We start from the raw sequence: 16,584 nt of genomic DNA on the forward strand, positions 1-16,584 counted from the left end.
CACACTCACACGGGGTCCCCGAGGCTCGGGGTCTTAATAGAGAAAGCCAGAACCTTCTCTCCTCCTAATACCATCAGGGCCCGGTGGGGTTCCTCGGCACAAGGCCTTTCGGTGGCCTCATCTCTTTGATTATAGAAAACAGCCTTCACTCGGCCTCCATGACCTTCCGAGTTCCAGTGGGCGGATTCAAGCAGTTGTTCACATTAGGGAAGGGAGGGGATTCGAGACCAGGGAGAAACAAACAGTCAAGAGCAGCCTTGGGCAAGGTCCTGTTTCTCCATCGCCAGAGTACACACAACAATGTCTCCGAGCTGTTTTTGCAGATACCGAAAGCCACTCCAGGTGGGAAAAGTTAACGATTAACTTTGGTATGCTGCCCACAAGCATGCAGACCCCAGACCAGCTGGACCTGAAGGTTGATGATGTTGACTCTTACTTACCTCACCACCCACCCCTCAGAATAATGTCGATCTGATCGCTCCCTCTTTTACCATAAAACTTGTCACGGTCTTCCCCAAGTTGGGACACTGGGTTTTGAGGGTATGAGCCCACTGTGTCCCCCTTTGCCTGGCAAAGCAATAAAGCTCTCCCTTTCTACTTCACTCAGAACTATCTCTGAGATTCGATTTGGCACCGATGTTCAGAGAAGCAAGAGCTTGTGGCAGTGCTCCAGCCCACGGTGTCACCCAGGTGGGGGGGCCCCCTGAGCAGGTGCTTGGATCACCAACCTCAGCTCAAGGAGGAAACTGGGGACCAGACGTCACGTCACCCACCTGGGTCGTCCAGCCACCAAAGCAGCTGAGCTGAGTTAAACGTGGAGCTGGCAAACTCACCCCCCACATGCTCTATTGTCTGTAAGATGAGGGGGGCAGCTCTCCGAATCTAAGGGACCACTTCCCATGCCCACATCCAGCTCTGCCAGGATGGCTGAGACCAACACCTTACCTGTGTGGTTTGAAAACTGGACAGAGTTCACTGCATCGACCTCAAACCCCAAAACCTGCAAGATGGACAGAGAAGGAGCGGGCGTAAGAGAGCTGGCGGGCCTGCACTGACACATGGCAGGTGCCTGACACGGCCTGGGGCAGGCAGGAGGGTCTCCGACCTGGAGAACAGGAGGAGGGTCTCCCCAGCACAGCCTCGGCACACACAACTGCAGGGATGAGCATCGAGGTGATGGGGAGCGTGGGGAGCAGCCAGCCCCAAAGGCCAAGGCTCAGAGGCCATGGCCCACCTGCTGGAACTGCCACCAAATGAAAATGCTCAGAGACCAGCACGGGATCCATCTGTTCAAACACTAAGAGGGCAGTCAGGCCCTCTCTGCTGAGGCCCCCACACGGATCGGATCGGGGGATGAGGCCAAGGGCTCCCACTCCCTCCCTGGGAGCCAGGCTTGTAGCCCCTGCATTCTCCCAGGTCAGCTGGGGAGAAAGGCGCCCGGCTGGGGCCCAAGATCCAGAGACAACTGCAGCCACAGACCCGCCCCCAGACAACAGAGACTCCACCCCACTGGGCCAGCCTCACTGGCCCCAGCTCAGGTCACCCAGCCATTGCTGGGGCTTGGACGCCCATCTGCGTCAGCAGCCTCTCCAGAGCTCTGGGGACACAGCGGGTAAGGGAGGCGAGGGTGGGTTCCGGTGCCTGGCACCTGCCCGCACAAGGCTGCAGGGGCCACCTGTCTGCCCAGAAGGTCCCTCCTCTCCCGGACTCGCCTGACCCTCATCTATGCTCCCCACTTTTACAGGAGGTCGAGATCCCGTGCTCCCTCCTCCTCTCCTGGGCTCACCTGACCCCTCTCTATGCCCTCTCTCCCTACCCCTCTTCTACACGCAGTCGAGACCCCGTGCTCTGGGGCTGGCAGCACAAAGCAGGGTCTGATGAGGAGTCACGTGTTCACCAGACACACCACTCATGACACTCTCACGAGCCCCTCACTCTGCACCCCGGCCCCGGTCCCCAGTTCCCTCCCTATGCCCAGCCAGGTCTCAGCTGGGAGGTTCACTTCCACCAGCAACCCCAGCAAAGAAGCCACACCGAGGGAAGTGAGAAGACGGTGCCCTGCAGGGTGGGGAGTGTGGCAGACAGTGTGAGGGGCCCCGGGAGTCAGGTGCTTGTCCCTGAGCTCCACTGCTGATGGGGGCGGAGGTGCCACCGCTGACCGGGGGGCGGGAAGATGAGGCTAGGGTGCGGAAAGTGAGCCTCAGGACCCACTGCCGGGACCCCCATTAGACGTGGCCCCTGACCTTCGGGCATGCTCCCTCCACTGAAGATGAGAACAAAGGCCCTTTGCCATAACTGGTCCAGTGGACAGACAGTCCCTGGCTGTCCCCCACTTCCTGTCCACCAGGAATTTACCAAACCCTCCTCCCTTGCCTTCACCTGAACACCAACAACTTCTGGGTGTCACCTCAATGTCCCCAAACAAGCAAAGCTCTCTGGCCACAAGAGTGTCTGTCTCTGCGGGTGTCAGAGCAGGACTGAGGGTCCCCAGGTGTGGATGTGGGCCACACCCCAGCTCTTCATGGGGGCTGTGGTTACCAGGCATGCTCCTTTTGTGAATTCATTGAGCTGTACACTTATGAAGTCTTTCTAAAAAGCCAGTATTATGAGGACTTAAATCAAGGAAAAATTCCACAGTCTAACCTAGAAAGTTAAAACTGGCAATTTGCGAATTTTCTTGCCAGATTTCAGGGCCTCCTAGACAGACAGAGCTCACGGTATTTCAGATCCCTAAATTCTAATCAACTCCAAAGAAACAGATTTGAAGCAACGATGACACAAATCCTGCAAATCCTGCCAGAATACCTCGCTCCATTGCTTCTGGAAGCGTAGATAATTAGTCCTTCAGAGCCAGCACACGCGAAGCAGCTATTTTCTGTTTTTAAACGATAGCGCTAAGCGCCGGGCTGACATCTCCATTTCACACACCAGCAGCTTATTTGTTGGCATGATAGGCTCGTGTGAGGGGCCCTGTCAAAGCCTCGTGCAGGGTTGGGCAGGTGCAGCAAAAAGCCAAGACACAGGGCCCGGCTCCCTGATGGGAAACAGGGGACCCCAGAGAAAGGAGGTGCCTGTTGTTAACACCTCGTCTTCCAACTCAAACCTCTGCTTCTGTGCTCAGCTCTGGGATCTGGGGCTGGGACCCTGGATGGCACATCTGTGCTCAGCTAGGGGCTTCTGACGGGACACGGGGGTCGGGAGGGGTGGAGGGAGACCAGAGATGGAGGGTCCTGCCCCTGCTGGTCACCTTCCCCAGCCCCGGTTTTCTTTACCCACGAGGAGGGGCCCCCGGAAGCAGCTGAATCCACTCTGTGATCTCTCCATGGCTCCCAGCACCCCCATCGCATAGCCGTAAACATCCCGTCTCCCTGAGCTTTAAGTCCCGACTGTAAGCAGACAGGGGAGGTGGGCCCTGGAGAAAGAACCAGGCGTGACGTTTGGTCTAAGCCATGCTGTGACCCGGGCCTGGTCACAGCGCTTGCCCTTGAACAGGTCTCGGTAACTAATGATCTTCAGAGAACAAAAGAATGCAGGGCAAACAGTTACTGAGCATGAGGAGTAACAGCAAAGGAAACCAGTCAGATGTAAAGAGCCCCGGCTCCACTTCCCCGCACTCACCCCTCTCCCCGTGCTTGCCCTTACACAACCCCACTGAGTGTGGGTGGAGCCACCAGGGAGTCCAGTCTATTCACATGCACCCTTAGGAGCAGAGTTCTCTTTTCCTAAGAGAAATAAAGGCAAAAACAAACAAATGGGACATAATCGAACTTGAATGCTTCTCCACAGCAAAGGAAACCATAAACAAACCAAAAAGACAATCTATGGGCTGGGAGAATACGTGCAAACGACGTGACCAAGTGGAAGACGTGGTGTTCAGTCACTGAGTCCTGTCTGACCCTTTGCGACCCCATGGTCTGCAGCACGCCAGGCTTCCCTGTCCTTCACCATCTCCTAGAGTTTGCTCAAATTCATGTTCATAGAGTTGGTGATACTAATGAAATAGTACTCAGCCATAAGCAGGGAATGAAATAATGCTATTTGCAGCAACATGGATGGATGTCGAGATTATATACTAAGTGAAGTCAGACAAAGAAAGACAAATATTATATGATATCACATATATATGGATACTAAAAAATAATACAAAACCAGAAACACACTCACAGACACAGAAAACAAACTTATGGGGAAAGGAAGCAGGGCAAGGGATCAGTTAAGAATATCCGGACATGTCACTACATCTAGAAGATAAACAGCAAGGACTTACTCTATAACATAGGAATTATATTCAGTGTCTTATAATAAACTATCATGGAAAAGAACACACATGTATTAACCGGGTCACCGTGCTATACTCCTGAAATTAGCACAGCATCGTAAATCAACTACATTTCCACTTGAAAACAAGCCAAGCAAAGTTCTCTGACAGGCGGAAGAGGATGTCCACGTGTCCTGAAGGAGAGTTCTCAGCGCTCTGCTGGCCCTGAGCACGCAGGCTGCGTGGGGAGCAAGGCCACCGTGCAGCCACAAAGCTAGCTCACCTGGCTCCAGTGACCTGTACACCAGTAAGTCTGGTACCTGCCCCAGCTCCCACCCCGATCAGCTGCGGCCACATCCTTGGCTCCAGCGGCCACTCAGCCTGTCTTCCAACCCAGGCTGGCAGCTGGTCAGCTGGCAGAATTACACCAGGGAAATCGGCCCTGCCCCACCCCTGCCAGCTTTTCACCATTTACCAGCAACAAGACTCATTTTAAGAAAAAAGAGGAAGAATTGGCTAGTTCAGCATGGGAAGGGGAGGGGAGGGGAGGCCTTCAGAGATCAGGGAGAGCACCATCTCGGGCCTAACCCCCCCCCTCCCCCACTGTCCCCAGCCCAGTGCAGCCAGGGGCAGGTGCTGCTGGAATTCTCAAGCGGGCCTGTTTCAAGTCCTAGCTCCCATCCAGGGAGCCTCTGTGCTGTCCTTCCCCTGCTCCCCAAAGCACCCCGCAGACACCAACCTTCGAGGGTTACCCGTGGAATGAGGCCCAAACCCCAGGCTGTGCGTCCCACCAACTGAATTCCACACACTCTCTGAAACCCCAAAGTCCTTCTGCCTCTGGGCCTCTGTGAGCTCCCCCAAGTCTGAAACAGGGACTCTTGGCTCCAAGACCTTGTTGGAAACCTTGTCTTCTCAGCCTCCACTAGAGCACCCAGGCTTTGTAGGGGGGTTTGGGAGTTTGCGCTCCCTGCCACTGTGACCCTCTGGGATGAGTCCATCGCCCTGTGGGCCTCTGAATGAAGGCTGGGGGCCAAAGCCGTGCTTCGGGCTCCGCTTCAGAAAGAACTAGAGTCTCAGCCAAGAGGCTCCATGTCCAGCTGGTCTGCTGCCCACCGAGGTCGTGCCAGTTCAAGCTCACTTAGCTGCTGAGGAAACCTGGCTCCACGGGACCACATGAGCATGTCTAATGCTGGGGACACAGTCTCAGACCCGGGATGGCCAACAAGATGCACAGGCAAAACAGAGGCCCTTCGGGCATCAGACAGGGCCCGTTCCTCAACCCCACGCTCCAGCTTCCCACCTCTCCCCCAGGGCAGGGGAGACCCCAATGGCTGGCGTGCATGCCCACCTAGAAGAGCACATTCAGAAGCTCCAGGGGCGTCCACCACAAAGAACAGTGACATCAAAGACAACGTCCACACAGTCCCCCCACGTCCCAGCAACGTGGACCTCAGTCCACCCGTTAGGCACAGCATCCCTCCTGAGGGCAGCTACATGTGCTGGGGGCCTAAAGCCACATCCCTACTTCCGCCCGGATGCTGAGTCATCAACCACTGCTGACAGCCAGGCACAGACAGCGAGAGCACGCAGAACACACAGCCAGGAAGCCCAGGCCACCCAGCTTCCTCCACGGGAGGGTCAGGGGCTGGGCAGCGAGAGGGCTCACTTCACCATCTTCAAAACCTTCACCAAGGCCTGTTTTGCAAGACCTTTTCAGTCACTCACCTAGGAAATCAGAATTAGCAAAGAGAGGACACAGGAAAGCCATGTGCCTGTGGTCCGACTGATCAGCCTTGGGTACTGCAGGGTCCCTTTCTCCACCCGCCCCTGGTCAGCCTGACCACTCAGCCCAACTCGCAACCACCCGCCCCTCATCTCCCACGGGAGCTCCAACAGGGAACAGCCCTGTGTCCCTTGAACAGCGCTGCCACCCCCTCACCCCCACCCGGCTCGCCTTAAGTCCCAAGGCCATCTTTGCCCCACATGAGCCCTCGTCTCCTGGGCGGCCGGCCCCGGACCCCCTCACCCTGGCCCCAGCCCTGCTCCCAGCGCAGTGCACCCACCCCAGCCGCCAGGCCCCGCACACTCGCTGGTCAGGTTCAGCTGGGCACCACCCTGAGAGAGGCGGTCTTGGCCCAAACTCCCAGCAGCACCAGCTACAGACGGGGGACAGGGCTGCAACTCTGGTCAGGGGACGGGAGGGGCTGTCCCTCCTCGGCTGAGCCCACGATTCTGTCCCAAGGCCGTGGCTCCACACATTCCTCTCTCCTGGACAAACTCCACCTACTCTACCCTTGACGGCACTCTCCCGGAGCACTCTGAGCAGAGCTGGCCGCTCTTATTTCAAAAGCTCCATGTGGGTGAGCTCCAGGGACATCCAGGCCCATGAGCCACACCGCCAGGGGGGCCCCTCTGTGTGCGGTCACAGCCCTGCTCACGGACACCTGCTCAGGTTTCCAGGCCAGGGGCCTCTCAGCACAGACCCTTACAGAGAGGTCCCTGTGAGGGGTGGTCATGCCAGCATGAGGCAGACGTCACACCACACAACTGCACACGCGCGCCCACATGTACACACCCACAGCTGAGCACACATACACACAACACACTCGCACACATGGGTATACGCCCCCCCCCCAACAGACCATTAAGTTCTTGCTTTTCTACATGACAGACAAAGAGGAATGACACAAATTTCAGCCCCAAACTAAGAAAGGGTTACAAAATCAAGATATTGAGCAATTCTGGAGATTCTTGGGAAAATACAAAAGGCAGGAGAAATGCTGAAGCAACACCTAAATTCCAGGGTTGGGACACACTGGGCGAGACGGGGACTTCCGGAGGGAAGCAAGCAGAGCACAGTGTCCCAGGTCACGGGGTTCCAGCCCTGGTGCGCTCCTCTGGGAAGCGGCAGGGGGCCCGAGGCGGGGCAGGAAGAAGGTGTGCTTTTGGGCACTGACTCCCTGGCACTGTCTGCCAATGCATGTGCCACCACGAAAACCTTAATGGCAAACACTACGTCTTTTAAAGGGCAGGTGACATCCTTCCAGCATCTTTCAAACTCAGTCCTGACACAAAAGGTCCTTTTTATCCAAGGAATTCTAAGGAAAAAGCGTAAAGATTTTCCAAGGACCAAGTGTTTTAAGATGAATCAAGAGAGCCTCTGAACAGGGCCACTTTACAGCTCAGGCGGTTCTTAAAGGGGAGAGGTGGAAAATAAGCTGCTTACGGCCGGAAGCGTCCCCACTACCACCAGTCACAAGCCTCTAGGAGAGGCCGGGGTATGCCGTCCACACTTGCTTGCTGGGCAGCTCTGCGGCCTCTGCTCAGCTCCTGTGGCCCCATCACTAGGCAGGGAGGGTGTGAACCTAGGTTTCCAGTCCAGGGCCTCTCTGCACAGTCGGCTGCCCCCCAGCCTACCCCTTCCTGCCGGGTGTCCAAGCCAGTCCACTGGCAAACAGGCCTGGCTTTGAGGTCCCTGCACAAGAAACCGTCTCCAGCCCTGCTGGATGTCTCGGCTCTGCTTCTGCACCGAGGGGCCAGGAGAGTCAGAGAACAAGGTGGGTTTCTATATAGGCCCCCAAATGAGACAACCCCTGACCCACCTTCCAGGGCTGCCTGTAGTCTCGGCAACACAGTACTGAAGTGGGTTCTGAGCTAAGGTCCCAAATCAGATTCTCAAGGTCACAGAATTATTTATGTGCCCCCCACCCCCCAGCATGGTCCTTCAAGGTGGCACCCTGGGCTACCCTCGGGTCCTGCGTGCCCAAGGCTACCGTGCCAATCCAAACACGGCCTCAGAAGGAAGCGCGCACCACACATCCGGCACGAGGCCAGCTACCACCTGCCTGGACACCCTCAGAAAGACTCATCTGCCCAGCAGAGTGCCTGTTGGCATCGCAAGTGCTGGCCGCGCTGGCAGGAGAAGTGCCTAGCGGCTGGAGGGAGACACAAGAGTCGCGGCTGAGGCAGCAGTTCAACTCCCGCCTGTGCTATTCTTCCCAGAAGACAGCTTTTGGATGCTGGGGCTTTAATTAAACACCCAATTTGGGTCGCTTTTAAATCTCTCTGAACAGGCTCCTTTTAACTCACAGTGAATTGAACAGCAGCCCCTGAAATACATTCTGGCTGAGGATTCATGCACATACTGAACTGGAAACTGGGTCTGGCAAGATACAATCAAGCTAAGCATCTCAAGCCAAGATGGCCCTGGATTGTGTCAGTAGACCCCACAGCCAATGACAAAGGTGCTTATTTGAGACACACAGGAGCAGGCCATGCAACAGATGCACGGACTGGAGTGATGTGGCCACAAGCCAAGGATACCTGGAGCCCCCTAGAAGCTGCAAGAGGCAGGAAGGACCCTCCCCTCCAGCGTCTGGGGGAGGGATCACGGCCCAGTCAACATCCTAACTTCAGACTCTTGGCCTCTAGAACTGCGGGAGAATAAATTCACGATTCTAAGCCCCTCTTTGTGGTACTCTGCTATGGCCGCCCCCCAGAAACTCATACAGAGCCTAAGGCTACGTGTACCTGCTGTATTTTTGCTTCTCTCTTTCGACTGTACCACGTGGCATGCAGGATCTTACTTCCCAGACCAGGATCAAACCCAGGCTTCCTACATTGGGGGCCCAGAGTCTTAAGCACTAGACAACCAGGGAAGACCCCTGCTGTGTTTTCACCAAAAAAAACGGGAAGCAGTAGGGCAGGAGTGGGGTTGTGGGGCTGCTAGACAATGGGAGTGAAGTGGAAGTGTTAGTCGCTTAGTCGTGTCCAACTCTTTGCGACCCCATGGACTGTAGCCCACCAGGTTCCTCTGTCCATGGAATTCTCCAGGCAAGAATACTGGGGAGGGTAGCCATTCCCTTCTCCACAGGATCTTCAGATTCTTTACTGTCTGAGCCACAAGAGGATGGGTGGGACCTATGAAAACACAGGAGGAGCTGCTGGATCAACAAGCCCGTCTTCCCTTACACAGAGGGGGCTCAGAAGTACACTTCCAGCCAGGAAGAACATGAGGTTTTCCACTTCCAAGAGGAAAGCAGCCCACAGAGTCCAGGCTGGGAGGAGGCCACACTGGGTCCATCCACCCCTTCCCTTTTCTCTTCCTAGAAGCAAGGTCAGAACAGCGAGAGGTCCCAGGGTCTGCCCGGGGAAGGGGCCCTGGAAGCGTCATAGGCATGACGCCCTTGCCCTGCAGTCCCCACCTCCAGAGACAGGACAGGAAGGCACGAGCCCACCCTCTCACTTCCCTCGCTCACTGCCGATGAGGATCACCCTGCCCACAGCTCTACCTGCTGTTGCGGGTCACAGCAGCACGTGCCCCTCAGCCACTAAAACGGACTATGAACTCGAGCCCAGAAACAAATCCAAAACCACAGTCAAGGTTCTGGTCCTTTCTCTTCTGTGTTACCATTTTTCTCTGCCCAGGGAAGGCAGCAGCCTGCAGGCTACCCACCTGAGACCGCCACCAGCGTGCTGTGGTATTAAGTGTTGATCGCTCAGTTGCATCTGACACTTTTTGACCCTTTGGACTGTAGCCTGTGATAGTCGCTCTATCGTGTACAACTCTTTTCGACTCCATGGACTGTAGCTCTCTAGACTCCTCTGTTCATGGGATTCTCCGGGCAAGAATACTGGAGGGGGTTGCCATTTCCTTCTTCAGGAGATCTTTCCCGCCCAGGGATCAAATCCGGGTCTCCTGCATTGCAGGCAGATTCTATACCATCTGAGCCGCCAGGGAAGCCTGTGGGGACCTGGCAAAAAGCAGTTTGAGAACCAGAGCCCTGAAGCCCAGACATCTAGCTTGCAGACGTCTAGCCAGGACAACTCTGGGAATGGTGGGAGGTCCCTGGGCAGGGATCCACACTGCACCCCACCACAAGCAGAACCTGGGAGCTTGGCACCATGTCATCACTAACAGGACTGTTCTCACTGTGCAGATGAGGCTGAGAATGTCTGGGGGGCATGGGGGCCCCTGAGCCATTTCTCCAAGACGCGGGCACCCCTCCACCGGCAGCCTCTCCACCTCGCACAAGTGCATATTTTGCCTCCCCACATTTGTGGGGCCCGGCCAGACCCCACCTTCTCCTGCCATTTCCAAGCTCTCTTCCCACAGTCAGCTGTGTGGGTAACCCCACCTGTGGCGTCTCCAGCTGTACAGCATCCATCAAAATTCAGAACATTTTCAGAACTTGGCACAGCTCTGTAGTCAGGGGACACCTGCTGGAATCGTGCAAGGCACGGCCACTTCCAGGCTCTGTTCACCCGCAGCCCATCCTGCACCATGCCCTGCCCCTCTGTGCTCCTGCAGTGCTCACATGTTGAGTGGGGAGCAAAATGCCTACAGAAGACCCCACGGAGCCTCCTGTAGCCCTTACAAGAGCTCGGCAGCCTAGCCAAAGCAAGCGTGAGTAAACTTGTGGGGAATCTGGACTCTGGACAAGGAAGCACTAAGTGGCCATGGGAGAAAGTGTACAGTGAGCTACGGAAAATCTCTGGAAATTGTTCTCATATGGGCTAACTGTGTGTCCCAAGTGGGACCTCAAACGAGGACCGTGTGAGTGCTCACGTGGCTGAAACAAAGTTTATTATTCTGAGAGAGTCAATTCCTAGGCAGGCTGAAAAGAAGTCTGGAGGTCCCCACGGAGAGAGGGGTCTGAAATTCTCAAGGAAGAGGAAAGGACAGTTTTTTTCCCTCTACATTCCTTAGGATTGCATAACAGTAATGTATCCTGCTTGAGGACGGTTTCTGGGAACTCCCCCCCACCCTTTCTGGCTAATCCTGTTATTTTAAAATGTAAATTATGGGAGTGGGTCTAGTAAGGTCTTAACAACCTCCAGACACTCTTTGGATTCACTGTAATAACTAATTAAGGCAAGAACACTGGAGTGGGTTGCCATTTCCTTCTCCAGGGGATCTTCCTGACCCAGGGATCGAACCCAGGTCTCCCGAGTTGCAGGCAGACGCTTTAACCTCTGAGCCACCAGGGAAGCCCAATAACTAATTAGAAGTATATAACTCCATTGCTGGCACTAGTGAGGGGCACTCTTTCTGCCCCCTTCTGATGTCTATGTCAGAAGCTTTTCCTATCTCTTTTATACTTTAATAAAACTTTAAAAAGCTCTGAGCAATCAAGCCTCGTCTCTGGCCCTGGGTTGAATTCTTCTCCTCCGGAGGCCAAGAATCCCGGCGTCTTTCGTGGTTCAGCAGCAACCTTTCAATTCTCTCATAGTTCACACCATCAAGGTGGGCTTGGTTTGGTGGAGCATGTTTTGAGAGCCACCCTCTCTGCTTTCTTCCCCTCCTCAGCTTTTTCCACCCGCCCAAGGCTACGTTAGGAGGAGGAAATGATTAGGGCAAAGGACACAGGTAAGGATGTGATCCAGGCCTGATGGAGGCCCTGGCCTCCCTTAGATGCCCCAGGCACACTTGGCTGCCCACTGGCCCTACTACCTCCCTGTCTGGTCTTTCTGCAGAGAGGACTAAGAAAAGCACCCTGGGCACTGCGGCCACCTCACTCAGCAGCCAGCACCTCTGAGGCACTTCCCAGGGATGGTCACCCTTATTGTGTCCTTGGAGTCAGGCTCTATGCCCATTCCACAGATGAGGCAACTGAGCACTAGAGAGCTCAAGGTGGAAGGCAGCCTCTTTAAGTCCCCAGCTTAAGAATGAGCCTCCAGGGGAGTGTGAATAAATAACAAAAGAGCCTGGCTCACTTCCAATTTTACAAGGGTTAAGTCTAAGCCACAGCAGCCCATCTGAGGAATTCAGGATATAAAAAACAGGAGCAGGTACTCAGTGCTTTGGATAAACAGATGTTAGATGCGTATCTCAGAAAGAATTTCAAATTCCTGCATCTTTCCATACTTAGAATGCCACTAAAATCAATAACTTAAGATATCTGTTCTTCGTGATTAGCAGTAATCTTTTACCCAGAAGTAAGCTTGAATGCAAGTATTTCCCAGCTCCCAAAACCTCATGTACAAACTGGCCTCTCCCTGACCTCTCTGGAGCAGTGCCCTGAGAGACTGTCCCCCTTACAGTCCTCAGTAAGTCCATGACTAAAACTCCCAACTCCCTTGCTGTGCGTTTTTCTTTAAGCAGACAAGAGGAAGTGCAGGGATGGATTAAGTCAGAGACAGGTGCTACCCCCACCCTGGAGATACAGAAGGGGGATAGCACCCCCGACGTCTGTCCCTCAAGACCACAGGTAAGGATGCTGGATAGAGAGGAGACCTCAGGTGAGAACCAAGGTTCAGTCCTTCAGAGGCCCTTCCCAAGGGGGGTGGTCTGGAGGAGCATCCCATCAAGTAATTGGCAAAGGACATGTTGGTCTGCAAGTTTAGGGTCAGTGCCTAGAAATCAAGGAATAGATGATGAGAGGAACAACTTGCCCAAGGAAAGATAAAGGAGCAGCCACAGGGAGAGACAGAGGCCCAGGGAAGCAGCAGAGTCTACACACCTCTGCACACTTCTGCCAAGGGCAGCTCCCTCTAGGCAGGGTGCAGGCGGACCACTATCTGGTAGGGAACTTCCTGGTTCCACCTTCTGCGGCTGCCCTTGCTGCAGGGATCCTGCACTTTCAACCCCAGCACTGCCCCACCATAGAGGCCCTGCCCAAGCAATCAGTGACCAAGAGCTGGGGCCTTGGGACCAGTCCTGGAGTGCACCCTGGCTGCCCCCATGGTCTGCACCCCCGCTGGTGGGAATGGGAGGGCCAAGGGCCTCACATTATCTCCACGGGTGCTCAAAGATCATAGGGAGCTGGCCAGGCAGGTCAGTTGGACTTGAACCCTTGTACCATGCCACCCTCAAGTCTTTGTTCCACTGCCTCCTCCCCGGAAGATGGGCAGGCCAGCCTCAGGTCGGCCCTCAAGCTCTACTGAAGGGTTCCAACCCTTCCCACGGCCCCTCCAGCCAGCTGGCACCTACAGGCCATTGTGACTGGGTGGCCCTTTGTGATCTTGAGGGTCCAGCACAGGGCCCTCACGTACAGCATGCACAGCAGGGGCCAGACACTAGCTCCATGTTCAAGGATAGGACCCAAGGACAATGGGCCAGAGGTGCATGGTCCAAGAGAGCCACCAGCCCGGACGCACAGCCCCCTGCTTAGCCCACAGGGCAAGGAAGTGACGGTGACCCCAACGCTGACACCCCACTGCACCCAGGCCTCATCCTGACCCTCCAAGGGGCTACCCAACCACAACCTTGGGGCTGAGACAGGAAGCAGTGGTGCTCACTGATAACCCAGAGAGAGACCGTGAGCCCCTCACGGAGCACAGGTGGGGGAAGCAGGAGGAAGCCCGTGGGCACCCTAGTAGGGAAAGGCTGACACATGTAGGAAGCTGCATCTACAGCCAGACCCTGCACGGCCTGAAATGCCCTCTGGGCTTTACTTCTCCGGAGCCAACACCTGCAGGTAGGCCCCCTCCGTCCCATCCCCTCCCGGCGACCGCCCCTCAACAGGCAGTCGCAGGGTGGAGCCCACCCTGGCCGCCCAGGGCCTCACCGCGAGCCTCCCGATCCGCAGGGGGCGGGGACCGGATGGGGACGGGTCGCCCACCAGGTAAGCAGTGCAGAGACCTGCTTGCCCAGCGCCCACCTTCGCTGGGTCTCCGGCCGCTGCTCCGCATTTTCCCTTTCCCAGGGTCGGGCCGGTGGGAAAGGGTGGGGGCTGGCGGGTGCTCACAGCACGCGCCCGGGGTCTTCATTCTAACATAGCGTCCCCACCCGGTCCCCATTCCACCCTCCTGGGTCCAAGTGCGGCCCCGCCTCCGCCCCTGCAAAGTGCCCGCCTACCCCGCCCGCGTCTGGAACCCCGCGCTCCAGATCCTCCGGGCTGCCGGGCCAAGGTCACGCGGCCCGGCGGCGGCCACCCCTTCGCTGGCCCGCACGGCCGGACGCGGGGACACCTCCGGGTTACGTAAGCGTACCTGCAGCGGGAACGTGGCCGCCCGGTTGCCCACGTAGCCGCGGACGACGTGGCTCTGAATGGAGAGCACCCGGCACTCCTCCTCCATGCCGGGCCTGCCGCGGCGGCGCGGGGCCGGGGGGTCAGCGTCTCCGCCGCGCGCTCAGCTCGGCTTCGGCCACGCTCGGGCTCCGCTCCGCCGCGGCCCGGATCGGCGCAGGCGCTCGGCTCGGACGACAGGCCGCCTCCCTCTGACCTCAGCGCGGCTAGGAACCCGCGGGTCCCGCGCTGCGCCGGGGCGGGCCGGGGGCGGGGCATCCTCCTGTCCCCGCCCACTCCCGCCCCTCCGGGGCAAATCATCTACCGCAACCCAGGCCCGGGCAACCCACCCACATCTCTGCGCTACCGGCACGTGGGCGGCCACCCTCCAAAACGCCGGCTTGCACTTTCAGTTTTACCCTGTGGGGCGCAGCAGGCTGCGCCGGCCTGCCTTCATTCATCGGTTCCTCGAGTCCTTCATTCACTCCACACAGGTCCGCCCCCTGGCCTGCACCACGCCTCTAACCCCGGGGCCGCACACTGCCGGCGCGGCAGGACCATGAGCCCGACAAACAAGGGCCCCCGCGGAGGAAGGGCACTGGCGAGGCGCCCTGGAAGTGGGCACGGACAGGGATGTCTGCAAGTGGGCTACTGGGCTGGGAGTTACCGGGACCACCTTCCCCAGGGCCCGGTGGAGCGCAGTGCCTGGCCCCAATTCCAGGCCCTGCAAGGCCCGGAACTCGTATGCGGTCCACCGCCCCTGCGGCCACCGAGCGTACCGGCGCCAGGACGCATGGGCCCTGCGACCCTCTGGCAGCACCAAGGATCCAGGCCCACCTTGCTAACCAGGCGCCCCTACCTAGGGCATGCACGCCTGATCCACAGCCAAGTTACCCTGCAGAGGCCTGGGGGGCGGACGCCTCCACCACCATGAGAACTTTGGGGACCCAAGGGCCCAGTTCCCCCACTTTGGACACATGACTGGCCTTCTCCTCAGGGTGTGCTGGGCCGAGACACGTGGCCAGTGCCCACCCCACCGACCCTGGGCAGTGTCCTCCGTTAGAACCTATTGGCAGGGGCAAACCCATGTGGTGGGGGCCTAGTCTGTTACCCAAGGCAAGTAAGATCATGTGTGCCAGGCACAGGGAGGTCAAACAAACCTATCGTAGTTTGGGGCAGAGGAAGGTTTACTACTGGGCGGAGTCAGGAGAACAGAGTGGTGGCGGTGGTTTAATTGCTAAGTCCTGTCTGACTCTTGCAACCCCATGGACTATAGCCTGCCAAGTTCCTCTATTCATGGGATTCTCCAGGCAAGAATACTGGAGAGGGTTGCCATTTCTGGTAACCAAAACCCTCAACTCCTCCATGGTTTTTTTGACTAAAAAAGATGCACAACTTGAGAGTTGTGAGTGAAGTTTTATTTGGGACAAAATGAGGACAGCAGCCCAGGAGACAGCACCTCAGATAGCTCTGAGAGACTGCTCCATAGAGGCAGTGGGAGAGGTCAGTGTATAAGATTTTGGTGAAGGAGTTCAATACAATTAAGTGCTTACTTTACAAGAGTTTTCCACTAATCAGGAGGAGCTGCTGTCACCATGAAGGGATTCGGTTCTTTCTAGAATGAGGAGATGCAAGGTATGGGATCACAAAATCTGTTCCTGAAAATATCCAACTATCTAAAGGCCTGTCCCACTAGGTTCTCCGGAGCACAGAGAGCCTCTCTCCACCCTGACCTCCCTCAGAGGGTGTGGGAGGTCAGCAGCTGCAGCAGCACAGGGTTCAGTCGCCACAGAATCCAGCTCAGTTATTCAGTTGGGTCCGACTCTTTGTGACCCCACACACCGAAGCACAAAGATTGTCACCCTGCTTATTTAACTTATATGAAGAGTACATCAAGCGAAATGACAAGCTGGAATCAAGATTGCTGGGAGAAATACCAATAATCTCAGATATGCAGATGACACCACCCTTATGGCAGAAAACGAAGAGGAACTAAAGAGCCTCTTGATGAAAGTAAAAGAAGAGAGTGAAAAAGCTGGCCTAAAACTCAACATTCGGAAAACTAATATCATGACATCTGGTCCCATCACTTCATGGCAAATAGATAGGGAAACAGTGGAAATAGTGAGAGACTTTACTTTTTTGAGCTCCAAAGTCACTGCAGATGGTGCCTCCAGCCCTGAAATTAAAAGATGCTTGCTCCTTGGAAGAGAAGCTATGACCAACTTAGCATATTAAAAAGCAGAGACATTATTTTGCCAACAAAGGTCCATCTAGTCAAAGCTATGGTTTTTCCAGTAGTCATGTATGGATGTGAGAGTTGGAGTGTAAAGAAAGCTGAGCATTGAAGATGCTTTTGAACTGTGGTGTTGGAGA

The 16,584-nt window shown here is 56.1% G+C and overlaps 1 protein-coding gene across 2 annotated transcripts in view; it reads right to left on the bottom strand.

Moving 5' to 3' along the window:
- PDXK (pyridoxal kinase) overlaps positions 1–14,422 on the bottom strand; it is a 30,635-nt gene extending 16,213 nt beyond the window's left edge. The window contains exons 1-2 of one of the 2 annotated variants that reach the window (XM_086334375.1): positions 14,192–14,422; positions 946–1,000 (exon numbers count right to left, since the gene is read on the bottom strand). In XM_086334375.1, the coding sequence (XP_086190501.1) occupies positions 946–1,000; positions 14,192–14,278 (142 nt within the window). In that variant the 5' untranslated portion in view covers positions 14,279–14,422. Of the gene's footprint in view, positions 1–945; positions 1,001–9,713; positions 10,173–14,191 lie in introns of those variants that run through there. The other variant, XM_086334213.1, reaches the window with a different exon arrangement.
- Between the last annotated feature and the right edge of the window lie 2,162 nt (positions 14,423–16,584).

Source organism: Bos grunniens, chromosome 1, assembly GCF_055505025.1.
Source record: "Bos grunniens cultivar Pamir isolate PY7600 chromosome 1, Bosgru_T2T1.0, whole genome shotgun sequence".
NCBI lineage: Eukaryota > Metazoa > Chordata > Mammalia > Artiodactyla > Bovidae > Bos > Bos grunniens.